The sequence below is a fragment of the Vombatus ursinus genome, unplaced genomic scaffold (assembly GCF_900497805.2).
Source record: "Vombatus ursinus unplaced genomic scaffold, bare-nosed wombat genome assembly UNPS02011767.1, whole genome shotgun sequence".
Taxonomy (NCBI): domain Eukaryota; kingdom Metazoa; phylum Chordata; class Mammalia; order Diprotodontia; family Vombatidae; genus Vombatus; species Vombatus ursinus.
Genome location: NW_020951545.1, coordinates 530,267 through 558,161, shown reverse-complemented (window position 1 = coordinate 558,161; position 27,895 = coordinate 530,267). Strand labels below are relative to the sequence as shown.

Below are 27,895 nucleotides of genomic sequence, written 5' to 3'. Positions count from 1 at the left end.
TTTAAAAAAGAATAAAACTTCTAGCTATCTATAACAGTAGGATGAAAGACCTAAGCTTAATTGTTTGTATTTATGTTTAATGCTGTTTCTAATAAAATATTTAATTAAAAAATAAAAATAAAGGAATCTTACCTGAATAGGACAGGATATGGATCATCTCTCTCTGGAGGCCCAGTAATCCTTGCCATTGTTGGGAATGATTTCACAGGAGGCTGAACCATTGTGTGAGGTGCAGTCTCCATTAAGTGGAAGATTTCGTCTAAGAGATTAATAAGCTTCTCTATCTCCCCTTCAGTTATAAGAGACGATTCCAAAAGATGAACTATATCCAAAGAAGCCTCCATTTCATTTTCATATTCAGAGTTTGTTCTCTCAAGTCCAGGGTCTGTGTCCTGCTCAGACTCACTGTGGTTAGGAACAGAAGACCTCTCTGCCAACTGATCACCAAATCTTTTAATTTCGGAGAGAATCTCATAGAAGTGACATTTCTGGAGAATAGCAGAACCAGCAGTGACTACTCTCACAGTCTGATCCAAGAGTATGAGCTCCAAAAGTTTCTGATAACCACTTTTGTCATGTAAGTCCTGTCTGCCTCTTAAAAACTCCTCCATGCCTTCAGTCATACTAATAATACTGTCCAAGGCTTTAAAAGCATTTAGCTTAAGAGAAGATGATACATGATCAGCAAACAGCAGTTCAAATAATCCACTGATAACTCCTGCGTGTAAAAGTCCCATCACTCCTTGAGGCCCACATTCTGCTAGTGAAGACACTAATTTAGTCCCAGCTTTGAGCTGTCGGACATTTAAGGCGATGGGCTGACGGAGAGCTACTTGTAAATTCAAGGCCTGCATGGTCCAATCTACCAGCTGGCCAATATAGTCTTGCTGTGTGTTTTTGAATTGCAAGTAACTTAATCCTTTTACTATTAAACTTGGAACTTCTTCCAAAGCTGTGACCCACTTTGCACCTCTATCTTCCTGATACAGTTCTAAGAGTTCCATTAATTTTACTGAAGCTTCTACTGCCCCTGAATTTTCTTTATCAGGACCTTGGTCTTTCATCCTGCTGACTTCAATTTCAAAAGTCGTCTTGTATGGGCAGCTAAAGTATGTGAGTGGTACAAGTTCTCTGTCATACGGATCATATGTCATTGGAGGCACTGAAGCTAAATCTTCAGCAGTATATTCAACATCAAAGTTCGGATATTTAAATGTCTCACGTTCTAAATCAGCAATTCCATCTTCATCACTAGAAATTTGCTCATAGCCATCATCTCCTGAAAATAAGTTAAAATAATATGTAAGCATGACAAAATTCCTCCACAAAATAATAATCCCTTGATATTTCTTTCATGGCAGCATGTAACTTCTTGAAGACTGCTCTCAAGAAGAGCACATGCTCTGGCAGAGTCTACCAAGCTGAAAACACTCTGAAGGATATATGGACTCCCTAATGATATTTATATATGTCATCTAAAGTATGGCTTAGCTATGTCTGAATTTGTTCATCACAAGAAGGCTGGATACCACATAACAAATTTCTGGAGCCACAGAAATTCACAAAGAACAGAGGAATTACAAGATGTGTCCATACAAATAAGTATCCAAATCAATGAAATAACAGGCTAAAAGTATCCCAAAGTTCCTGCTTAAAGTCTAGATCCTTTTAGCTTACTGGATGGTAAAAACCACAATTTTTAATTGATGTTTAGAAAGAAAAGAGATACCAAAAAAATTCTCTTTCCCATGCTTTCTTGTAACTGATAAAAAGTTATCATTTGAGGGCAGAGAGATAGAAAAGGAAACACAACAGTGACAAGAGCAAAAAGAATTTTTAGACTATTCAGCTTCAGAAAAAGAACCCTAAATGTGTTGATACTGAAAACAATGGACTTTACAGTTTATTTCCAACTCCAATAGGTAAAATATTAGTTCAGGCTTCACTTTGCCAAAAAGTCTCCTAAGTCGGGGAATTAAAGTCTTAATCTAAATCTTAAGGACTTAAAATTAGTATGTTTACAATTTGTAGAAAATAAAATCTTTATCAAAATTGAACATTTTTCTTTATTTTTAAACTTTGACTGCCATTCCTCAGTTTCACAAAGGGTAGAACAAAAAAAAAAAAAGGGTAGAACAAAATCAGGTGTACTTCCTTCTAACCTCAAATCCTATGACATAGTAAGCAGCATATGAAAATTAAAGTAAACACTGTGAAAGAAAAACAACTCTTTGAAGAATAAAATGACCCTAAATGATGAAATTAAGAAATAATAAAGGGATGCTCCAAAATAAAATTAGGACCAGTTTTTATATCAGTAAATACTTTCTCTTCTTGTCAGCCATATTAATAGGAAGCTTCTTTGGAGTTTCCATCTTCTACAAAAGCAAGTTTAGGGTTGAAATGAAATAAACTAATTTCATATAATCTGCCTATATTTCAGGAGAAACAAGACATTAATAAAGTATGTTTATTTTTCAAATTTATTTTTGTTTCAAAAGAAAATGAATTTGCTATGTCTACTACCTTTGTTTTTGCAAGTTATATTCACTCAACTTATAAGAGAAAAATGACAAATTAAAAAATTTTTAAGAAAAAATTACCAAATTTTCAGAAAAATTGAGAGGTAGCTCACATTTTTAAACCAATAAATAATAACACTCCTTCAAAAATATATCTGAAGAACTCAAAACTTAATTAAACACTGTAATGAATACCACATCATCTTTATATCCAATTAAAGTTAGTTTAAATCTCATGAAAAACAATTTTTCCTCAACAAAATTTAGGAATTACATTTTCCAGCTCAGTGGGAACTCCTAACACCCAACACTCTATCTCCAACTCTAAGCACTGTCAATGGCTATCTTCCAAGCCTGGAACTTTCTCCCTCCTTATCTTCCCTGAAGTTGCAGCTAAACTCCCACTTTCTGCAAGGGGATTTTCCTAGTCTTTTCTTAGTGTCTTCCCTCTGACACCACTCCAAATTTATCTGTATATATCTTGTTTGTAGAGCTGTTTGCATATTGTCTCCCTCTTTACTGTGAGCTCCTTGAAAGAGGGAACTAATTTTTTTTTTGTCTTTCTTTATATCTCCAACACTTAGCACAGACCCTGGTACATAATAAATGCTAGTTGATGGACTGACTGAATATAAACATAATTATATATAGTCATCTTAAAACACTAGAGGATTCTAAACACTTATAAACTGATGAACAAAACTTTTTAGCTAGAAAAAACATGATGTTGACCTACAACTTTGAAAATTAATAAGAAAATGTCAAGCATTCAAAATTAATCATGGACTCTTTTTAAAGAGGTAATTATTTTTAAAAGATCTTACAAGATTTAATAAACCCCTGCTCTATGTAGTTCAGAAGTCTCTTCCTTATCCTCTGCTCCACATCCCACATGAGTTGTTCTATAGCAACTTAATGCTCTCTGACCTCATGTAACCTTTGCCAGTCAGCGCCTGCTGAAACACTGACCTCTACAACTTTCACTTACTCTCTAATGCTATTTTTACATATTTCATTTAAATATCCATAGGCCTAAAGGGCTGCTTATTTTAAAACTCAGGTTTTTTTTCTGAAGGGTTGATTTTTAGAATATTTTTCTCACACACCTTTAGCATTTTCTAAGGCTCAAAACTATTTGGCCATGCCAGGCCAGGAGCTAGCAAGGCTGACCGGATATTTCTTCTTAGTAAGAGATTAACCAGCTGTCCAGTCTTAGGAATCAGATCAACCAGTTTTTCCTTTTTTTTTTTACATAAAAAGTTTCTGATTGTGTTTGTCCTCCTAACAATCTCAATGTCACCTGTTACAATGAAGAATGTATAAGAAGTCATGTAGATGGGAAGCAACATGGTACACTAGACAGGGAGCCTGCCTCAAAGCCAGGAAGATCTGGGTTCAAGGCCCCTCTCAGATACACACTAGCTGTGTAACTGAGCAAATCACCTGAATTCTTAGTGTCTCAGCAGCTCTCTAAGACTATAAATTGAAGAGAAGGCACCAATATGCCCTGGTTGAGAACCCAGAGTTCTCTCTGTCGATGAAATCTAAGGTCCAGTACCTATCCCTACTTGGAAAACAAGCAAGAGTTAAGTAAAGCATCTAAATTCAAAATTTTTCATATGACGCTTTCTCCTCTTTGATCTTTCCGTTCATAGGTAGCAGATAGAACGTTGGCATCAGTTATGAAGATCTAGGTTAAAGTCATGCCTCTGACTTGCACTAGCTATGTAACCACTGGTAAGTAACTTAACCTCTAAGGGCCTCAGGGAACTGACTTGGACTATAAGATGCAAAACAGTTGGAGATTCACTTTATGAGAGACTGCTACACAGATGAAATCACAACCCTGGACTCTGTGTATGTGTGTGTGTGTGTATATATGTATATACATACATACTGTATATACATACACACATATAGACAGGCATGTGCCTGTCAAACACATGCACGCACTAGCAAATTTGACAGCCAAATGCACAATCAATCTAAAAACTAAAACCAAAGCCTAGGGATCCCTGAGTATCCTGACATTTCCTTTAATCATAAAAATAAGTGTATCAAACTTAAATAGTTGGTAAATTCTTGCTATCAAAAAATGCTGATTCATGACTGTCTCTGGGCAAAGTTCCAGGCAGACTTTAATGGTTGGCCACCACATTAAGCATCCTCTTCCTTGTTCCACCCTCACCCTCTGCCTCACCAAATCCACATTTCTTTCCCGGTTCAGGAACTATAATCAAAACAACTCCATCCTGGCTCCTGGTAAGCGTGCATCAGTCACCTTCATTATGGCTCTAACTCACCATCCCTATAACATTCTAAACCCAACATCCCTCCTTGGCCACTGTTCTTGTGCATATGTTAGCTTCCTTTACTAGAATGAAAGATCCTTGAAGGCAGGGACTGCCATCACTTTTTGTGTTTGTAGCCCCAGGATCTGGCATAGTATATGGCAAAGAGAAAATGCTTAACCCTTTTCATTCCTTCATTCAAAATCGAAGCTCATCAAACACTGTAAGGAAGACTTTATGTCGCACTTTATCATTAAACTAAAAACTATTTTTATTCCTGAATTTCTAAATGTATAAACTGAAATTCTTACTTTTTTTTTTAGGAGTTTTACTACTTTGCTAAAATACCTACCTTCACCTTCTTCTTCTTCTTCTTCTTCTTCTCCTTCACCTTCTTCTTCTTCATCCTCCTCCTCTCCTTCATCTTCTCCTTCTTCCTCCTCTTCTTCTTCATCTTCTTCTTCCTCTGGGATACTTTCTACTGTATGACCATCTTCCTCATCTTCATCCTCCTCTTCTTCAACATCTACATCTTCTTCATCTTCACCTTCCTCATGCTGACCCTCTTCTACTTCACCTTCATCTGAATACTGCCCTTCCTGATGAACAGAAGTCCGATCAGGAGAAATGGGCTCAAAGTAATCTTCTCGTTGAGGAGCATCATCTTCTTTTTCACCAACCACTGAAAATTAGATTTTTTTTAAGACAGCAATTTTAATGCTTTAAACAGAATGAGAGAAAAAAATTATTATCATTAGCAAGTATTTCCTAATACTTAATTCTCACTAATGAGTAAGTAGAAAACAGTCAGTGGTTATCACTGATTGTCAAACTATACTATACGATACCACAAAAAGTATATTTATTGTGCTCTAAGAACACTTTAGTGTCTTTTTTCTACCAAAATATTTTTACCTTCAACTATTAAGTAATACTGAAAATTTTCCCACTTATAATGTATGCTTGTTGGTCCTAATCAGAAAACTGAAAAATGAAGTAACCCAGATTCTACTCGGACCTGGTACTGGAAGAGGTTCATCCTCATCATCATCATCTGGTGGAGGGGGTCCTGGAGGAGTCCTTGGTCCTCGGGGCTGTGGCCTTGGAGGACTTCCATTAAATTGCTCTTCTTTCTCACCATCAGCTATATTTTCATTAGAAAAAAAGGTGCTCTCATGTAAAGTACAAAATGATAATAATAAATGTATACAGCATTTTGAGGTTTGCAAAGTACTTTATATACATTATCTCATCTGAATGCAATACATGGCCAAAAACAAAGTCTCAATAATTGAACTTGTAATCTATTCAAATGAACAAGATGATAAAATTTTCCCTCATGACTCAATATTTTGCCAATTAACTTACATTTCCAGAAATCAGATTTCAGAAAGGCACATATGAACACTAATAAAAACATAATGCTAATCTACTTCTCTAAGGCATTAAATGAGCCCTCAAGTACATACACTACAAACTTCAACATCACACAAGGATCAAAACAAAGATACACAATGACTTATGAAAGACATGTGTTCCTTACAAGTTTACTGTAGGGGCAGCTAAGTGGTGAAGTGGATAGAGCACCAGCCCTGCAGTCAAGAGGACCTGAGTTCAAATCCAGCCTCAGACACATAACACCCACTAGCTGTGTGACTCTGGGCAAGTCACTTAACCCCAACTGCCTTACACACACACAAAAAAAAGTTTACTCTAAAGCAAATTTTGGTAAAGCAAATCGCATTTTCACATTGACCTCCACATAATTATATTATGTGCCCTTAAACAGCCTACTGTACACAGTACCAAGTGAGAAAGAGAAATAAGGTTCTCTGGACATCAGCTCCATAATCTATAAAAGGCAAGAAGCTAACAATCAGAAGTTCCTAATTTCCTTGCCTTCCACTTCACGACAATATTAGACTATAAGAGAACATCAAGAGGAAGCATCAAGAGGATGCTTTAGCAATATTTAAACTGCTAAAAATGGATTTTGTGTATTATTTTGAAAAATTCAATTAAAACAGGTCTTCCAAAAATTCATACTAAACCCATTCCCTATTCTATATCTTTATGAAATCATTTCCACATTTCCACAATAGACTCAAGTTTTATTATATATTCTACTTTCATTAAATTTACTTTTATAAAATCAGTTCTAGTAGATTTTCTTTAAAGCATGCTCTTTCGAAGAATATTGGCGAAATAAAAATGGCTATATCTAACAACATGGCTATACAGAAAAGAAAGCTGAGCTGAGACCAATATACATCCGAGGTATGACGCCAAGTCCAAATGCTATAAAATTTTTCTTGTTTTAATTGGAAAAACATAAAACTCTTCATGCAGATTTCACTGTTTCCAGGCAATTCTGAAGTGCTTACCATGTTTTGGAGTTCTTTTTACACTTGGCTGTTGCTGGGGAGGAGGTGGAGGTGGAGGTGGTGGTGGAGGGGAGTCTCTATCATGACTTATCACTCTATCGACTGATCCATATATTGCCAGTGTCAGACAGTTGTACCAACCTCTTAGGACCAAGCCATCAGTATTTACCTGATTTTTTTAAAAAGGAACAAAAGGTTAAAGGTTGAATTAAAATTTCAATATGACTGGAGCTAAGTTGAGAACAAATACTATTCCTATGTTCTAACTAAAATTATTATTCAAAATATACTGAAAATTCAGGAATGAAAACTAAATAGAATTAGAATGGTAAAGACTCAGTATTTCTCTAGATAGTAAATTTCACAACTATGGGCCCCTAAAGTAGCCACATGTCCAATATCTTTAAGTTCTTCAAAATTCTACACATTATTTCATCTCTACTCTCTAAAGAATTCATCTTCCCAAATCCCAAGGTAGCTCCACAGAATGAAGATGAAATGACGTGTGAAAATTATAAACTATAGGACCACAACAAGCAAAGATTCCAATGAGGCTCATAAAAGCATAAATTGCCATCATTTCCTTACAGAATTTATTACAAAGGTAAAAAGTACAAATCAGACTTTATTCATGACTATGCAGAAAGAATGAGCAAATGAAAACACTGACAAAACAATAATATACGTTTCCCTATCCTCAAAACGTACCATAAAACAAGCTATTTGCCTAAGCTACCTCAATACTAAAAAATCCAGTGCTGTCATTATAGCATCTCTCTACACTGATGCATAATGTAACTCCTTTATTCTTAAGCAGAAAAAATCTACAAAAGGTGTTACGGCTAAAAAAAATAAATCATCCAGCAGTCAGTCTTCTAATAACAAGCTAGGCTGGCTGATCCTTAAGTCACATAAGAAATTTAAATGGAAACTTTCATCTCAATAGGCCAACATTTTTATGTCATTCTATTACTCATTTTTTGAGAAATAATCATACTTTATACTTATACAACACTTTATAGTTTTTCAAAGCACTTTTAGACTTTTCATTTGATCCTCACAACAACCACCTAAGGGTAGATACAGCAAATATTATCTCCATTTCAAAAACAGAATCTATAAGGTTGACTTTCCCAATTTTCCATTAAGGATTAGCAGCAAAACGAGATCTAGACCCTGACTCAGTACAGTACTCTCTGCATTCTACCATGCTACATTAAGTGACAATAAGGACAAAGTTCCTAATGAATGAAATAATTTCCTCAAGGAATATAACAGGATTATCATGTCCACTACTAGATAACAAATATCAAGACCACAGTAGTTTTAAAAAGGATGGAATACCAGATGAAGAACCTAAGGCATATTCTAAGGAAGAAGTGCTTAACAACAGTGCCTGTTAGATTAACCCTTTGAGTGGAAGATCAAAGAACAGGAAAAAAACATGAATATCTAACGACCAAAAACTTGCAAAAGATTACATAGTATGGGTGAAAACACTCTAAAAGGTCTTTACAACATTACAGAGCTTTTCGATGGCTCTTTCTCCTACCCTGAAGGGTTTAGAGTACTGATCATACTAAAGACTTCTTTCAATTTCCTTTTCATTAAATAACATTTGGATGAGACACTTTCAGAAACTACTTTCCATTTTTAAAAACAGGAATATAAAATCATTCTGATGTGCTGGAAGTATGTATAAATATATTCACTTTTCACAAAATAACAACCTTAAGTCAACCACACAAAAGTATTCTATAATACAGAATAATGTGTCTCACAGTGACTTACTCGCCTACCCTCTTCTATACTTGCCCACCTACATGGAAACAGGGAAAGGAAGAGATGTTGGGCCATCTGTTTACTAGAGGAACAAACGCCAGGGTAGGCACAGAACTATGTTATGCTTCTACTATACTTAAAAATCCCTTCTGGGTCCAGAAGTAGACAAAGTATGAGATCCTTTGCTGAGCAGTACCTGATCTAGCCAAACAGGCATTCTATAATCGCTGGTTTATACAGATTCAATTTTTAAATTCAAGAGGAAGAATTCGAACTCATCAAAAATTCAAATGACAGGTGGGATTTAAAAATGAAAAGAGGGCTTTCATTTTACCTTCGCATTAGGTCTAAAGATGATAGAGGTGTTTTCATCATAGTCCAGACTACCAAAAGAGTAAGAATAAAAACATAAGTTCATATGCAACGCTGTTCATAAAATATTCAAGTCATTACCATAATAATTTAGTAATAACAGTAATTAGCACATTAAAAATATTTTTACTTCTTACCAAAAACTCATCAAGATGCTAGGTAATAAATAGAAAATATACAATTTCAAATTGACACTAGGATCAAAACAAGAAAAACATTGTCTTAACAAGTAGGTTTCAACAAGAATAAGGATTTTAGAATATACAAATTAGTTACTTTTATCCTACATGAACTAATATTCTCCTAAACATCTTCTTAGAATTCAAAAAAAATTTTAACTTTTCAAACATTGCAAATTCATCTTTGCTAGTCCTAAGACAAGCAGAATGTGATACTACAACAAAGACAAGCCAATGAAAAAAATGCATGAAACTACTAAGACATTTTATTTCAGTATACCTGACTGGTAAATTCTCATAATGAAGAAATTTCTGTATGAATTTTAACATTATTTTCTCTCATTCTAACAGTTCCCTTTTTTTAAAAAATGCAAAGTCCTCTCTAGGTAGAGTTTACAATCTTTTTTGTGTCATGAGAGTCTAGTGAAGCATGAAGATCTATAGACAGGAAGACTGTGATCAATAGATCACATTCAATCTATCATTAATCACAATGGGGTCTAATAACCACAGTCATTTCAAAGTAGCAATGAGCATAAATGATATTTGAAAATTTCTGGAAAAACTGTAACATAATATGAAAATATCTATAATTTCTATTGCTAACAAAATCATGGGTCGGACAGCTATTACTACTGTGGTTTGTTGTCTACATTCATAGTTGAAGGAAATACTACATTTCAATTAGAGGTTAAAGAAAATAAATATGTGATTTTTTTTTTTCCCATCCAAGTTCACAAATGACACACACCACCAACACCACCATTCCAACCACCACCCATAAAATCTATCTATGGATATCTTGGGAGAAGTCCATGAAACCCAAGATAAGAAACTATTCCACTGCCAAGAAGAAAAAAATCACTGATTTTTAAAAATACTTTCTTCCAACTGATTAACTCAATTAGGTTATTTTTATTACCTACTTTATTCCCTACTATCAGAATGCCTGTGCAGTTTGGAGAATCCAAATTTTTAAAAAATTTAACATACAAAACTGTTTAAAAAGGTAACTAAAACAATTCCCATAAAGGTCTATCTAAAAGAGAAGGCAGAATAATAGTTTGTCATAAAAGAACTGAAAAAATTCTGACAGATTTTTAGTTGCTACCGTATCACAAAATATTTATCTCATCACCTAAAAATTATCTTCTAGATAAAAAACATCATTCATGGACAACTTACAAGTAATATTACAAATAACATTCCATACAAGAACACAAATTTAACAAATTTTTCATATGGATTTTGAAATTGTACTTAAAAAAACTGGTCTAAGAAAACTAAACTCAGTATCTCCTTTGGGAGACTAAAATTTCTTCAAAGTTACAGATAATTAATGTCACAAATAATTTAGATCAAAGAAACTCACTCCCACATTGTTCCTTTAATGAATGAAACTGGACCAATAGTGCTGTGCTAGAAACTATTAATCTCTAATGAAATAACCTGACAAATACGTACCTTCCCAACCTATCAAAAACGGGAGCACTTGGTTTGCTTACATTGTTGAAGAAAAAGTCTAGCTGAAACGTATGTGGAGATGTTTCCCTGCGAGCAAAACAGATGAGATTAAAACAAAGAGGAAAATCAGAAGAACAAAAAAATTCAGATTCTTTAAAAATCATGATGCCCAATAATTCACAGCTATACAGTATCACTGAATGAATCCTGCAACTTAAAAAATTGCATTTGTCTGTCAGAGACTCACGTGAGATCACGGAAAACATTATATTACCCAAATGCAAGCCAGTATGCTCAGAGAATCAAAGAACCTAAGAAGTCACAGAGCCACTCTCTGCAATCTATTTAGTCTGGATCTCAATTATTTCTACAGAAATTATGGTATATGTACCTATGTACCATCCAATTGCTTGTCACAGTCCAAGCGATCACTCTTCATTTTCTTTCATGTGTGGTTCATTAGAGCAATCTCTTTGTGAAGCCATGGACCTTACTGTGGAGGTCCTATAATACTCTGGATCTTAATGCAATCACAATGAGGTGATCTGAACAAAGGAGACCCTGGAGAACCTTGCTATTTATACAGCATACCTCTGATTTGAACTCCTTTACAACAGTAGCTAACACTTTTGGGAAACACACATGCCACCATTCACTACCTCACTGAATACTTATAAGATTAGTAATGAATTTTAAAAAAAAAAATCTATGGTTGCAACTTGGAAAAAAGAGATCTAGCTTCACGTCCCAACTACTGCATGCGTGGTCAAGTTATTTGACCTCCCAATGTCACCAGGTAACTCTGAAAGACTGTAATTTGAAGATCAGGGGATCAGTACTGGTTGAGAGTTTCCTTGCATCAGTGAAATCACAGGTCATGTCCCCTCCTTTCTTAATGTCCAAATTTATGTCATTAAAAAATTTGCCTATATAAATGTTTTCATTTGAAAGCTAATATTCCTTGCATTTGTATAGTGCTTTTATATCCTTTAAAATGCTTACACTATATTGTTATATGCCACTATGATAAAATCACATCTAAAACTTTTTATGAAAATCTCTATGTATGCATACTTTTTTAAAATTTTCACTTAAATTTTAAAAATAAATACAACTGATCACCAACTCCAATGAATTCTGTGCTCTCACGTCTTAAACTAAAGAAAACAAACTCTGTATTCAAGTGTGACAAATCACAGAGTTCAGGGCAAGGATACTAATAAAATATTACATGTACCCTTCTCAGGACAATCCACTCAGAAAGAGTTGAGGAACACAGACATAAAGGACTGAGGTTCAACAACTATAGTAGTTCTGTTTGCTCAGGTAAGTGCAAAAACAGTGATATAGAGGTTTTTGATAGCATATTAGAAGATACTGAGTACTAGACAGTATACAAGAGTAACTTCTTTGCAAAGCTGAGTATTATCATTATTTACATAATTTTCCCTTCTGGCCACCTGATATTTTTCACTCTAAAAAGCTGTCACATTTCAAACTGAAGTAAGAATGAGCCATGGTATATATAACAAGGGTAAATATATCCCATACAACTGATCCATTTCAAAACCCTTACAAATTCTGCTGTCCTAGTTTGTTAGATTCTTCAATATGTCACAGATTTATGATTCCACCATAAATTCCATCATAATGGATGGCATTACTGCTATTATGAAAATACTTAGTCATCAAGCAGTCAACCTTCTAACACTGAGCCTCTCCAAACTAAGCCAAGCTCGTCTTCCAATCTCAGACTTTCCCTCCATTAAAGCCTGGCAGGGTTTGCATGCAGTGACACAGAGAACCCAGGACCATCTTTGTGCCATGACAAGGCATCAGAGCAACGAAGTGACGAAGTCTTACCAGATTAAAAACTTAAATTACTTTTTCTACTCTCAACAAAATTATAACCCTCATGAGGACAATAACTAGATCATATTTCCTTTGAGTTTTCTACAGTGTCCAGGTGCCCCCTGCCCACACTTTGAGAACTGCTGTTTTAGGATAATGATGGTGCTGTGTGTTGAAGAACTCATTCTTAAAAGCCAGATACTGCTATCCACCTCTAGAGAGAGAACTGATAAACTCTGAGTATAGATTGAAACATGCTTTTTATTTTTTATTTTTCTTGGTTTTTGTGTGTTTTCTTTTGCAACATGGTTAAGATGGAAGTGTTTTACATGACTTCACATATATAATCAATAGCACGTTGCTTGCCTTCTCAGTCGATAGGTAAGGGGAGGAAGGGAGAGAATTTGGAACTCAATATTTTAAAAAATGTTTAAAAATGTTCACATGGAATGGGGAAATATGTAATAAAATAAATAAAAATGTATCTCAAAAGAAAAAAGCCAGTTATTCCTTTTGCTATTCTGTCACGAGGGAAATTTATCATCTTTTATGTTAGCAAAGGTCTCTATAACTGTGTACTTAAAGTGAGTATTTTTAAATCCATTTTTGTAGTCTGCATTAGTGAATAAAATTATGAAGTCAAATATTTTAGTTTGTGAATTCATCAAGGGTAGTCTGATTTTTGAAGTCTACATAGAAAGGTGGCAATTATTTTAAAAACAGAAAAATGTATCTAGGATTATTTGAATTAACTTATCTTTGTTGAACTTTTAAGTATTTTTTTTTTAAGTGAAGCAATCAGGGTTAAGTGACTTGCCCAAGGTCACACAGCTAGCACATGTCAAGTGTTTGGTCTGAGGCCGGATTTGAACTCAGGTCCTCCTGACTTTGGGGCCGGTGCTCTAGCCACTGTGCCACCTAGCCGCCCTAGTATTTTTCAATTTAAAAAATCCCTAAGTTGGTGTTTAGACATAGACTTTTAATAGGAGTTCTATCTGAAACTAAATAGTATAAAAAGTTTTAAAAAGCAGATTTCTGGTTGTTTAGGGTGTGTTTCTGTGTTATTGTTTATCTAGCTGGCCCGATTTTTTGTTTTTGTTATTTTTAACTTAACCTGAACAAGGTAACTATGAGTCAATAAGAACTTATTTGAGTGCCTGCTACATGTCAAGTGTTATACAGCGTCATCCCTCTCCATGATTTCAGAAAGTGGGATGCAGCAGGCCTTTGGCCTGTTGTGGTACAAACAGTTCTGTGCCTGTAGCTTTAGGAAGATCCACTGAATCTTTCCAGATGTATGTCACATACAAGCTATTCTCTGTAATAGCTAGCATTTTTCTATTAAGAAATAAAAAACAGAGCAGCTAGGTGGCACAGTGGATAGAGCTCCAGCCTTGGAGTCAGGAGGACCTGAGTTCAAATCCAGCCTCAGACACTTAACATTTACTAGCTGTGTGACCCTGGGCAAGTCACTTAACCCTAACTGCCTCACCAAAAAGCAAAAAACAAATAAATAAATAAATAGAAATAAAATGTAAAAGAAAAAAGAAAAACTTTGCACATGGTCTACTAGCTAGGTCAAATACAACTATACTAAAATTTGAAAAGTTAACTTACTATATTGCACTTATTTTAGAAAATGGTTCATTTACAAAGACATATGCATGTCTTGAAGCAAGAAATATGGATTAAGTTGACAGTGCTGAAAAACAACAACGTGATATTCCTTAAATTGTATTTCTATTTGAAGGCAGATCAATAACCTTAAGCTGTTTGGGAAAATATATTCAGTATTGCATGGGTAAATACAGGCTTCATTATGCCAAATTAATATTCCTAAAGCTCACATTTGACTGTGTCACACTTATGTTCAAAGAAGTTCCAATAATCCCCTACAGCCTCTAGATTAAAATATAAACTCCTCTTTTTGGCATTTAGTGCTCTTCACAATCTGGTCATGACCTGCCTTTCCAGTCTTACATCACAAGACTCTCCTTTACATACTTTACAATCTACCCAACCAGGCCTACATGCTATTTTTCACATAAGACATTCCACACTTTGTCACAGTGCTTTTGCACATGCCAACCCAACATTCCTTGAAAGCACTCATGGCCTGGTTTCCTTCAAGGTTCAGCTCAAATGTTACCTCCAACAATAGATTTAACTGATCCTCATAACTTGCTTGTGCCATCCTCCTCCCCTCCCCTCAAAAAAAATTACTCTCTTCATTGTTTCCCATCTATAGAATACAAACTGCTTGTGAGCAAGGACTCTTTCATTTGTACCTTTGTGTCTCTAGTACATGGCACACAGTAAATGTCGAATAACTGTTACATGAATAGATAAATGTACACTCTTAAGACATATGAATCCTTCATGTAGGGCAAACCTTTTATTTGCAAATTAGACTTACCCATATGCTCTATTATCAGGCAGACTACTATGCGCTCTTACTCCTGGTGGAATGACACGGACTTCATTGATATAAACCACACATGGAAAACGAACCACATCTATATGGGAACTTTGCTAAAAATAAAAAACAAAACAAGTCAAGTTCATTCAAGTCTTTTTAAAAGATGAGTTTTTATCATCACAATAAAGCATTATAAAAGTTCTTTTTCATCCATAATTTTACAAGTAATATTAAAATATATTTCATAGCAATAAAAAATACATACATTTCCTTATACTTTTACTATGATGCTAGATGTGTAATTCAAAACCTAAACTAAAAGTATTCTCTCACTAAGCTGTTGGAGAAACTTAATTATTTCCCACTATTAATTTGAATAATCTAAATTTGACTGCATATTGCTTTTTTCTAATATGTATACCTTCATGATATTTTGCTTAAAATAAAAGTAAACTTAATTGCATTCCGTAAGTATACAGACAAACTGATGGCAAATAAGCAAAAAAAAAAAAAAAAAAAAAAAAGAGAGGCTATACGAGTTCTGAAAAGCAAAGGGAAACTAATCTGGTCAAAAATATACCAAGTAGATAACCATAGTTTCATAGATTTAGAGCTAGGAAGAACCCTCAAGGCCAACCAGGAGTCTCATGCTTTACAATCAACAAATAACATACATACATAACATAGTTCCTTTTTTCTTTAAGAAATAATTCTTGGGGGGCAGCTAGGTGGCCCAGGGGATAGAGCTCTGGCCCTGGAGTCAGGAGGACCTGAGTTCAAATCCGGCCTCAGACCAAACACTTGATATTTACTAGCTGTGTGACCCTGGGCAAGTCACTTACCCCCAATTGCCTCACCAAAAAGTAAAAAAAAATAAAATAATAATTCTGGGAATAGGCATAGAATAACATCTTACATCAAGATAAAGTCAAAATGAGTACATGATTTAGAAATAAAGGCTGATAGTATAAGCAGATTAGGAGAGCAAGGAATAATTTATCTGTCAGATCGGAATAATTTATGACCAAACAAGAGATAAAGAACATTATGAAATGCAAAATGGATAATTTTGATTACATTAAATTGAAAAGTCTTTGCACAAACAAAGCCAATGCAACCAAGATTAGAAGGAAAGCAGAAAGCTGGGAAACAAGTTTTACAGCTAGTGCCTTTGATAAAGGCCTCACTTCTAAAACATACAGAGAACTGAGTCAAATTTCTAAGAATACAAATCATTCTCCAATTGATAAATGGTCAAAGGATATGAACAGGCAGTTCTCAGAGGAAGAAACTAAAGTTATCTATAGTCATATGAAAAAATGCTCTAAATCACTGTTGACTAGAGAAATGCAAATCAAAACAACTCTGAGGTACCACATCACACCTATCAGATTGGCTAACATAACAAAAAAGGAAAATGATAAATGATGGAGATGTGAGAAAATTGGAACACTAATGCATTGCTGGTAGAGTTATGAACTGATCCAACCATTCTGGAGAACAATTTGGAACTATGCCCAAAAGGCTACAAAACTGTGCATACCCTTTGACTCAGTAATACCACTTCTAGGTCTGTATCCCAAAAAGATCATAAAAATGGGAAAAGGACCCACATGTACAAAAAATATTTATAGCAGCTCTTTCTGTGGTGGCAAAGAATTGGAAATTGAGGGGATGCCCATCAACTGGGGAATGACTAAACAAGTTGTGGTATATGAATATAATGGAATACTATTGTGCTGTAAGAAATGATGAGTAGGTAGACTTCAGAAAAACCTGGGGGCAGCTAGGTGCGCAGTGGATAGAGCACCAGCCCTGAAGTCAGGAGGACTTGAGTTCAAATGTGGTCTCAGATACATAACACTCACTAGCTGTGTGACCCTGGGCAAGTCACTTAATCCCACTGCCTAGCCAAAAAAAAAAGGAAAAAAAGAAAAACTTGGAAAGAGTTAGATGAACTGATGCCGAGTGAAGTAAGCAGAACCAAGGAGAACATCGTACACAGTAATAGCCACATTGTACAATGACTAACTTTCACTGATTCGGCTCTTCTCAGCAATCCAAGAATCTAAGATAACTCCAAAAGACTCATGATGGAAAATACTGTCCACATCTAGAGAAAGAACTATATGCAGATTGAAGAATATTATTTGCTCTCTTTTTTCTTTTGTTGTTTTGTTTTCTTTCTTCTTTCTCATGATTCCTCCCCATTGGTCTTAATACTTCTTTACAACATGACTAATGTGAAAATATGTTTAATATGAATACATATGTAGAGCCTATATCAGATTGCATGCTGCCTTGGGGAGGGGGAGAAAACTGAAAACTCAAAAGTTTATGGAAGTGAATGTTGAAAACTAAAAACAAATAAATAATTTTTTGAAAAGAAAAAATAAATAAATAATTCTGGGTTTATGCCACTTTTCATCATTAGTCTGGCATAAGAAAGGGCTCCTTTCTTTAATATCTGATTTTCCAGAAGAGAACTGGTGGGGGGGAAGGGGAGATAGGAGATATTTTTCATTTTTCCTATTTAAACTTTTATATCATGAGTCCTTCCAACGGACAAATTTATGTGGAAAGAGGCAGACGGGTGAAAATCAGCTAAAAGCACTGCAACTGGAGTCACGAAGACCTGAATTCAAATACTGCCATAAACAATCATTAGCTGTGTGACTTGGGGCAAATCATTTAATATCTCTTAGACTCAGTTTCCTCATAAAATGTGGATAATAAAGGTACTTATCTTACAGGACTGTTGAGAAGATTATGTGAGATAATCTATGAGCTTTGAAAATATTAAAGCATCATATAAATGCTAGCTAGTTATTATAGTTTGCATGTTACATGCACCTAGAAATATTAAATAGATCTTTATAAAGATGCAGGCACAGAAATGTTTGTACTTCAAATGGCCAAAGATATAATAGATTCTACTTCCTGAAATTTTGCAGAGGCTTGACGTAACTCTTTGAATCATTATTCTACAACTGAAGTCACTTAAATTACATGAGAGGACATAATCCAATGAACTTTTTCTCCATCATTATTCTCCTTAATCTCTTTGTAGCACCTGACTGCTTCCACAATTAGTACTTATTTTCCTCTAATGATCCCTGTGAGGCTCAATCTTTTGCCCTGCTATCTCCTACTGTTAAGTGGTTATCCCCAGATAACTTCAAATATCACCTGTACAGTAGACACTAAAATCTATACCCCAGTTGAAAAATCTAGCCCTGATCTCTCAACCAGGCATATTTTATATGCTTACCGCACATCTTCACATCTTTCCCATCAATTTGCTCCACTTCTCAATGGCCCTACTTCCATATACCTTCCTGGCCAAATCCAAACCATGCCCCCTTCATTTTAGCCCTTAGGCCAGAACTCCAGGTGAGCTTTTACCTTAGCCAGATTAGAACCAGGCCATCACTCTATTACTGCAGCCAGATCTAAACCATGCCTCCCCAAGCATAGCCTTGGCCACATCTTCCCTTTCTGACTCTGGCTCCCCATACTGTCTTCTCCCATGAGGCTGTTAAGCTACTTGAAGGCAGGGATTGTGCTACCTGCTTGTTTTTGCAGCCTGACTCAAACACTCACTATGTGACAAGTCACTTAACCATCCTGCCTCACTTTCCTCATCTGTAAAATGGAAGATAATAAAAGCCCCAACCTGACAGGGTTGTTGTGAAGATTATATGTGTGTGTGTGTGTGTGCATACGTATGTATATGCATATGTATATATATACAAATGTATATATATAAATATTTGCAAAGCTTAAAGCTCTATTTCTTTTTTTATTTGGTATTTTATTTTTCCTCAGTTACATGTAAAAACAATTGCTGACATTTGTTTTTAAAACTGAGTTAAAAAAAAAACTCTGGGTTCCAAATTATCTCCTCTTCTCCCTTCCCACCCCGCCTCATTAAGAAGGCAAGCAATTAGACATAAGTTATGCATGTGCAGTCATGTAAAACACTGCCATATTAGTCATGTTGTGAAAGAAAACAGACCAAAGGGAGAAAAAATAAAACCTCAAGAAAAATATAGAAAGTAAAAAATGTATGTTTCAATCTGTATTCAGATACTATCAGTTCTTTCTCTGGGGATGGATAGCATCTTTCATCATAAGCCCTTCAAGTTGTCTTGGATCATTACATTGCTAAGAATAGATATCATTCACAGCTGATCATCTTACAATATTGCTGTTACTTTGTGCACAGTACATTTCACTTTGCATCAGTTCATGTAAGTCTTTCCAGGTTTTTCTGAGAGCATCCTACTCATCATTTCTTATAGCACAATAGTATTCTATCAAAATTACACAATACAATTTATTCAGTCATTCCCCAGTTGATGGGCATCCCCTCAATTTCCAATTCTTAAAGCACTATTTCAATGTTAAAGATTAGAAGCTCTCAGATTAGGAAACTCCCTCAACCAATGTAGGTTTTGTATTTTCCCTACAATTTATAATCTTAGAGGGCTACCTAAACACTGAATTTTTAAGTGACTTGCTCAGAACCACACAAGAAAGTATGTATGTGAGAGGACTGATCTGAAGATCTGATTTCAAAGTGAGATCTCTTTATACCATACCAAGCTGCCTCTCAATATATGCAATTGTTAGCTATTATCATCCACTTTGTATACACCAATTTAATTATATAATGCCTCCTACATTACTGGGGAGTGCCTGGAGGGGAGAGGCTATAAATAAACTCCTGGAATGTAATGGCTGACTTTTGCCTTCCTTTGTATTCCACAGTGTTTAGCATAAAACTTGGCATGTTAGGAGCACTTAATGAATGCTTATTGAGGTGAAGGGGACAGGAAAGGACAAAGGAGAGAGAACAACAAATGGAGCAAGGTCCAAAAGAGACCTTAATAGGGATCTATTTTCTTTGTAGGCATCCCTAATTTTTAAAACAGTAAAAGTAATAATTAAGGAAAGCGAAAATTATTTTAAAAGACTGTTTTCAAAAAGCTTCTTCCTTTAATGCAATGCCTGTCAAGCAGATGCAAAAGATGACCATAAACGCACCACTATACACCATCAAGTTTTCACCACTGCTCAAGGCAGAAAGGGAATTTAATGAATTGATCCCTGGTGTAAGGACATAATTATTTTGGCTCCTAAAGTAATCAAAGATCTTGTTTTCCTCAGCACTAAACTTAATTAGGTAATTCAAGTGGCAAGGCTGAAAAAAATTGAAAAGAACCCTTCCAGGGACAGTTGAGAGTTGTCTACTAAAGGCAAAAAGCAACTTTTCTCAGAGTTGACTTCAATAAATCAATAAATTCAATTCAATTTAACCAACGTTTATTAACACATAAATTATAATACACCAGGATACAATACTACACAAAAAGTACACCACAAGAATACTTTCAATCTTTCAAAAGGGTCTTAACAAGAGTATGGATCAGATACAGTAGGAAGGTACACAAGAAAGTGCAATAAGCAGGGGAATCTTGAACTAGAACAGCAAGTCTATGCCTTCAACACTCCAGGTATTTGGTCTCTATCGTGTTCTCCAATCTTCTATTCTCAAGCTCTCAAAAACCCCCATCTTCACTCCTTCAGTAAATAACCTTAGCTCTCACTTTACAAACAAAACTAAAGCAATTCACATAAACCTCCTCTAACCCCCTTTCCGCTCTTCCTACTGTACCAAAGGAAGAGGTGACTCTCTTCTTTGTTAAAGTTTTGAGCACTGGTATACTTTAATCCTCTCTTAAGACATCTATCATTCTCTTCCCATCTCCCTGACATTCTGAATTTCTCCCTCTCTACTGGTTCCGTTTACTCAGCCTACAAACATGCTCAATCTCCTTTATCCTAAAAACAAAATCAGAAAACTGTCTCTTCATATTGTTTAAGCTATCATTTTAATCACTCAACAAACACCTATTATCTGTCTAATAGGTGCCATGAATACAAAGACAAAATGAATAAATTCTAGCTGGGGAAACTAAGTACATATAATTCTCTCCTCTCCTTCAATGCCAAACTCCTAGAAAAAGTAATTTAATCCAATAATGCTATGATATAAATACAGAAGACTGTCACATTGTACTCCCTCCCCCCCAATAAACTCCAGTGTCTCTTTATTACTTCTAGGATCAAATACAAAATTCTCTTCTAGGTGTTCAAAGCCTTTCATGAACCACCCCCAACCTTTTCAGTCTTCTTATATCTTATAACTCCCTCACCATATACTCTTTGATCCAGTGACAAGGGCCTTCTTGTTGTTCCTCAAACAAAACAGTCCATCTTTCAGCTTTGGGGATTTTCTCTGGTAGTCCACCATGCTTATCGGAACGCTCTCCCTCTTCATCTCCACCTCTGCTCCACACCAGCCTCACCTCCACATCCAGAATGAGGCATCAAAGTAGGACTTCAATGGAGGTGATAGCCCTACACTGAATTTTCCACTTTTATAATTCGTAAGGTCCTAAAATTTTTTTTAAGGAGAAAGGTAGGGAGGAAAAAAAAAGAATGAAGTCTCCTTTATGTTTCCACAATATTCAAGAAATAAAATCCTAGAAAATATGTCAATTTGAACAAAGATAAAATGTCCCTCTATTTTTTTGAGGTACTTTTTCCTAAAAGGTTACAAAATTTTTAACTATGAATGAGGACTTTGAATCAAACTGCTAAACAAAGGAAAGGTCAAAAGACTGAACTGGGAAACTTGGCCTTGTGAGCAGTAGAATGCATAGGAATAACTTTAAATTTCAAACTACTAGCTTAGTTTTTTTCTTCCTTTTTGATTTCTTATAGCAATTTGCTGTTATATTAAAGAGTTCTCCCTGAGTCTAATTAGAATAAAAAAGCAAATGAAAATAAATCATTATGTGTGTGTGTCTATCACAAAGAGAATCACTACGACTTCTTCAGGTCAAAAGTTCTTTTTTGTTTGCTTGGTTGGTTGGTTGGTTGGGTTTTGGTCTGTCTTTGTTTTTGGTGAGGGCAACTGGGGTTAAGTGACTTGCCCAGGGTCACACAGCTAATGAGTGTTTTGTGTCTGATGCCTTATTTGAACTCAAATCCTCCTGACTGCAGGGCCAGTGCTCTATCCACTGCACTACCTAGCTGCCCCTCAAAAGTTTTTTAAAAATAAATTTAAATTCAACAAACATTGATCCCTTCCTATGAGTAAAATATGTGCTAGGCTCTGGGAAAGAAGACAGTCCCTGCACTCATGAAGTTTACAATCTAATAAAATCAAGAAATTAAAGCTGTTGACACTTTTTAAGGTTAAAATGCAAAATTTACTTGCAAACTAAATTGTGCAGCTATAAACAGAATTCTCTATCATATATTATAAAACTGGTGGCCTGCAAGGATCTGTGTCCCAAGGTAGCAAGGGCAGAGGGCCCTCCCCTTAAAACCTCCCCCCACAAGTACCCACGGAGGTGAGAAAGCCCAAGGTCTTAAGAGGCTCTTTGGAAGCCCCAAGAAGCAACAGCAGCCAGGACAGTATGGAAGCACTCAAACCAGAACAGACCACCCAGATCCCTAGCCCTGTGTTCTTAGATGCCAAAGAGTGTCCTGAACCTCAAAGACCGGGGAGGTGGAAGTCAGCAAAGAAAACCAAGGGACCTAAAGTGAGACAAAGTTTGGCTGATCACCGCAAGCAAGGGGTAAATTCTTAACCTGACATAAAGCCCCAATTCCAGGTGGAGGGAGGAAAAAAATCAAAGAAAATATTAATTAATATTAAAGATTATTATAGATCTACAGTTCCAGAGAAAGAAAGAACTACTTCATAACAACTGTAAAAAGAGACTCAAAGGAAAAAATGGATTAACAAGAACTATATGAATACCTGGGCAGCTAGGTAGCTCAGCAGACAGTGCACTGTGCTTGAAATCAGGAAGACTCACCTTCACAAGTTCAATCCTGCCTCAGACACTTACTAGCTGTGACCCAGGGAAATCACTTAACCCTGTTTGCCTCAGTTTCCTCATCTTTAAAATGAGCTGGAAAAGGAAATGTCAAACTACTCCAGTATGTATGATGAGAAAACCCCAGAACAGAATAGAACAAACAAAAAGTAGCGATTCCATGAGACGCCAAGAAATGTTTAAACAAAATCAAAAGGTTGAAAAAATAGAAGAAAATGTAAGATACCTGATAATCAAAAATAACTGACCTAGAAAAAAGGTTAAGAAGGAATTATTTAAGAGATTCCCTGAAAACTATGACCCCCCCCAAAAAAAGTCTAGACACTGTATTTCAAGAAATCATAAATGAAAATTGATTATACCCATTAGAACAAGAGGGCAAGTTGAAGAAAAGAAAAAAAAAAACTCACCAATCACCTCTAAGGTGAGGACAGATTTTAACTCAGGTCTTCATGATTCTAGGCCCTGGCCTCTATCCACTGCACCAAATGACAGCTACCATGGAGCTATCCCCAGACAAGTTTTATGTACTCTGGCTTAAAAATCCCAGGATCTTTAATATATTATTGTATAGTTTGATCTTGGAGACTTTTAACCTCCTGGTTGCCCTCCACTTATCAACATCCTTTCTAAAATATGGCATCCAAATGCAAGGATCTAAGACATCTCCACCAGTCTCATTATGGAAAATGTTATCCACATCCAGAGGAAGAACTATGGATGGAGTTTGAATGCAGATCAAAGCATACTATTTACTTTTTTTTTCCTTCTGTTTTGTTCTGTTTCTTCTTTCTTGTGGCTCCTCCTATTCTTCTTTACAACATGACTAACGTGAAAATATGTTTAACAGGAATGTATATGTAGAGCCTATATCAGATTGCATGCCATCTTGGAGAAGGAGGCAGGAAGAAAGGGAGAGAAAATTTAAAACTGAAAAGCTTATCAAAGTGATTGTTGAAAACTAAAAATAAATTAATTTTTAAAAATAAAATAAAATATGGCATCCAGAAATGAACATAACTCTCCAAATGTGGCCCGATAGGGAAGAATATATGGGGACTATAGTCTCCTTCAATATGGATATAGTCTCCTTCAATTTGACCACAGCTTAGAATATAGGTTCTTGGCCAGGACTGGAATATAACCTACAGGGGCTAACACTGTATCTGCCTGGACTGCTGCTAATTACAATCAAAAGGGCTTTAAACTGAAAAGAAAAGAAAGGCTCCAATCTTACTTATCTTCTTATCTGTTTCAGGGTCTAACAGTGTCCTGCACACAGTATCCTGCACACAGTATCGTACTCAATGTTGCTTACTCATATTAACTGAAATTTATATTTGCTCCACTATATAGACAATTTAAATGATACCTGGAAGAAAATTTTTAAAGTTTTTTTAAAGGCTATTTTATTTTCTGAATACCACAAAAAAAAAATTCTTCAAACAACTATTACTAATAAATTAGAGTTTCCCTAAAATGCTATCTTCAGGATCCACCTCACATGACGATGTTAAAGGTGAAAATGTCTTAATGATAGCGTGAGTACTTCCAGGAATATAAACCCTGTGTATAGGTAGCAAGGTCCTCCATGACCTTGCCTCACTAATCATTCATCTTTAATTTCTCCTTTTTTTAACCAGTTCATTGCACTTTATCAACAAATATTCTCAAGTCTCCCCATCTTCAACTAAGTTGTTTAAAAATCTTTCCTTACACTGTACACAGTAACAGCAATATTGTAACAGTGATCAACTGTGAAAGACTTAACTACTCTGATCAAGACAATGATCCAAGACAATTCCAAAGGATCCATGATGAAAAATGCTATCTACCTCCAGAGAAAGAAATGATGAACTCTGGATGCAGATTGAAGCACACTTTTTTCATTTTATTTTTCTTTCTTTTTTTTTGCAGTGTGGCTAATATGGAAATATGTTTTACATGACTTCACATGTATAATTGATATTATATTGCTTGCCCTCTCAATGATCAGGGCAGTGGAGGAAAGGAGAGAATTTAGAACTCAAAATTTTGTTTTCAATTAATGCTAAAAATAGCTTCTTTCTCCCAAAAAAAATAAAAATAAAAACCTTTCCCTGACCCTATGTATTTACTCTATGATCATCTCTCTCCTCCCTTTCACTTCCAGAAAGAGCAGTCTTCACAACCCACCCAATACAGTATTCAACTCTTTGCAGTTTGGCTTTCATATCCACAATTCTCCTAAAACAATCCTTTCCAAGATCACTAATAAGCTTCTGAACACAAAAACCTTTGGTCTTTTTATCCCCCAATTCCTATCCTCTTCTCTTTGATCCCTCTGTTATATCTGATCCTGCTAACCAGTTCGTGGATTGCCTCTCTTCTCTTGGCTTCTAAAGCAGTTTACACTTCAGTTGTTCTACTATACTGCTGCAATTCTTTCTCTGCCTTCTTTGACAGCTCCTCATCCTCCTCCTACCCTTACATATGGAAGACCTCACAAGATTCTATCCATGCTCCTCCACTATCTAGGCACTGTCTTAGTGGCCTCATCCACTCCTGCAGCTTCATTTACCCCCTCTAAGCAGATCTCCAGCCCAACTTCTCCAAAAAACTCTAACTCTATTATCTCAATTAATCAACAAACATATATTAAAAGTCTACTATGTACCAACCTGTGCTAGGTGTTGGGCACACAGACATGGGGACGGACGGACGGACACGGACACACACACACACACACACACACACACACACACACACGTTCTGCCTCAGAGTTCACATTATGTCAGAAGAGATAATGTGTTTCCACTTTTTCTGTTTTTTGTTTTTTCTTTCTTGTGGTTTTTCCTTTTGCTCTGATTATTTTTTCACAACATGACTAAAATGGAAATATGTTTAACATGACTGTACATGTATAACCTATATCAGATTGCTTGCTGTCTTGGAGAGGGGGAAGAGAGGATGGGAGAGAGAAAAATTTGGAACTCAAAATCTTACAAAAATCAATGTTGAAAACTATTTTTACATGTAATTAGAAAAAAGTAAAATACTATTAAATGTTTAAAAAATGAATTTAAAAAAAGATAATATGTACATTTCCAAATATCTGCTAGATATTTGGCACTTCCATTGGCACTTCAAACTTATGTCTAAAACCTAAACTGACTAAATGATAATAACCATCCCTGAGCAAAAGCTGTCCTTTCCCCAATTTCTTTAGATTGATGGCACTACCAAATTCCAAGTCACCCAGGCTGATAATCTTGCAGTTATCTTTGACTTTTCCCTTTCTCTCCATCACAAATTCAAATCTTGGGAATTTTATTGTATTAATGTCTGGTATACATTCCTTTCTCCCTATTACCAACCAATTGATTAAACAGCACTTTCTAGGGACCTGCTATGTAACAAACACTTAGGAGCTAAACTACAAGTAGAGTTCTTCAAACCCTTTAGTTTTCTTTGTCTAGACCAGAGGTTCCCAAACGTACTTGGCCTACTGCTCCTTTTTTTTAAAAAATTTACTCAGTGCCTTCCTGGAAATCTACTTTCTTTAACCTTTTAATGGTTTTTTTTTAATTTGTGTCATTTCAAAAAATATATAAAATATTTTTAAATGATGCATATTAAATTTAATAATTTTTATAAATTTGTGGGAGGTTTTCCTGCATTGAAATTTTGATGATGCAATACTGTACCATGTAATGTATTGTTTTGTTTTGGGTTTTTTTGGCTAGGCAATGGGGTTAAGTGACTTTCCCTGGGTCACACAGCTAGTAAGTGTTATGTGTCTGAGGCTGGATTTGAACTCAGGTCCTCCTGAATCCAGGGCTGGTGCTCTATCCACTGTGCCACCTAGCTGCCCCCATGTAATGTAACGTAAACAAGTCATTACATGAACATATTCCTGCCAATGCATGCTGGACTTCCCAACAAGGCGTGACAGGCTCACCTGCCAACATGACTTGTTAAGACCTGTCAGTGGACTTGACCACTGATGGGTCATAACTTGCATTTTATGTGTTTATTTTGGAAGATAATGTAATCACTATGACTTTTAACTATGTTACACAACAGATGAAATATGTATGAACAGTTTTTCAAAATTTTCCTTATCTTCTCTTCTTTCCTTATACTTCCACCATCCCCTTATTTTTATTGAAAACCCCCTAATTGCACCCAAGGCTACTACTGCCCTCCCCCATCATTCCAGGAACCACCTGGAGCCAGTATCACCCTCTCTTGAGAACCTAAGATCTAGACTATTATAAAAGCCTCTTAACTTGCCTTTCTACCCACATTTTATCTACTCAACAATCTAACCTTTATATCATTTGCAATTCATCCCTCTAACCAGAGGGAAAAGAATCACAACATATGACTTAGGATGTTCAGTGTTTACATGATCTTCAACAAGCCACTGAAACTTTTAGGACATCATTTTCTTGTTTATAAAAACGGTGAACTAGATGATCTCTATGGTCCCCCTGTGGTTCTTTTCATTTCTTAATCTTTTATTTTTACTTTTTAACCTTTTTTTTTTCAACTAAGCTTATATTTTTGTCTCCCTCCCACTCAATTGAGAAAAGAAAAACAAAACTGTTGTAACAAATTTGTTGTTGTTGTTCACTTGTTTTTCAGTCACGTCCAACTCTTCACGACCCTTTTGGGGTTTTCTTAGCAAAGATACTAGAGTGGTTTGCCATTTCCTTCTCCAGTTCATT

At 35.6% G+C, this 27,895-nt stretch overlaps 1 protein-coding gene across 1 annotated transcript in view; it reads right to left on the bottom strand.

Annotated features, from left to right (window-relative positions):
• Positions 1–27,895, bottom strand: part of VIRMA (vir like m6A methyltransferase associated) — an 82,909-nt gene that overhangs the window by 35,920 nt on the left and 19,094 nt on the right. The window contains exons 2-8 of the mRNA XM_027856961.1: positions 15,262–15,377; positions 10,995–11,081; positions 9,314–9,362; positions 7,198–7,366; positions 5,832–5,957; positions 5,205–5,495; positions 133–1,279 (exon numbers count right to left, since the gene is read on the bottom strand). Of these exons, the coding sequence (XP_027712762.1) occupies positions 133–1,279; positions 5,205–5,495; positions 5,832–5,957; positions 7,198–7,366; positions 9,314–9,362; positions 10,995–11,081; positions 15,262–15,377 (1,985 nt within the window). The remainder of the gene's footprint in view (positions 1–132; positions 1,280–5,204; positions 5,496–5,831; positions 5,958–7,197; positions 7,367–9,313; positions 9,363–10,994; positions 11,082–15,261; positions 15,378–27,895) is intronic.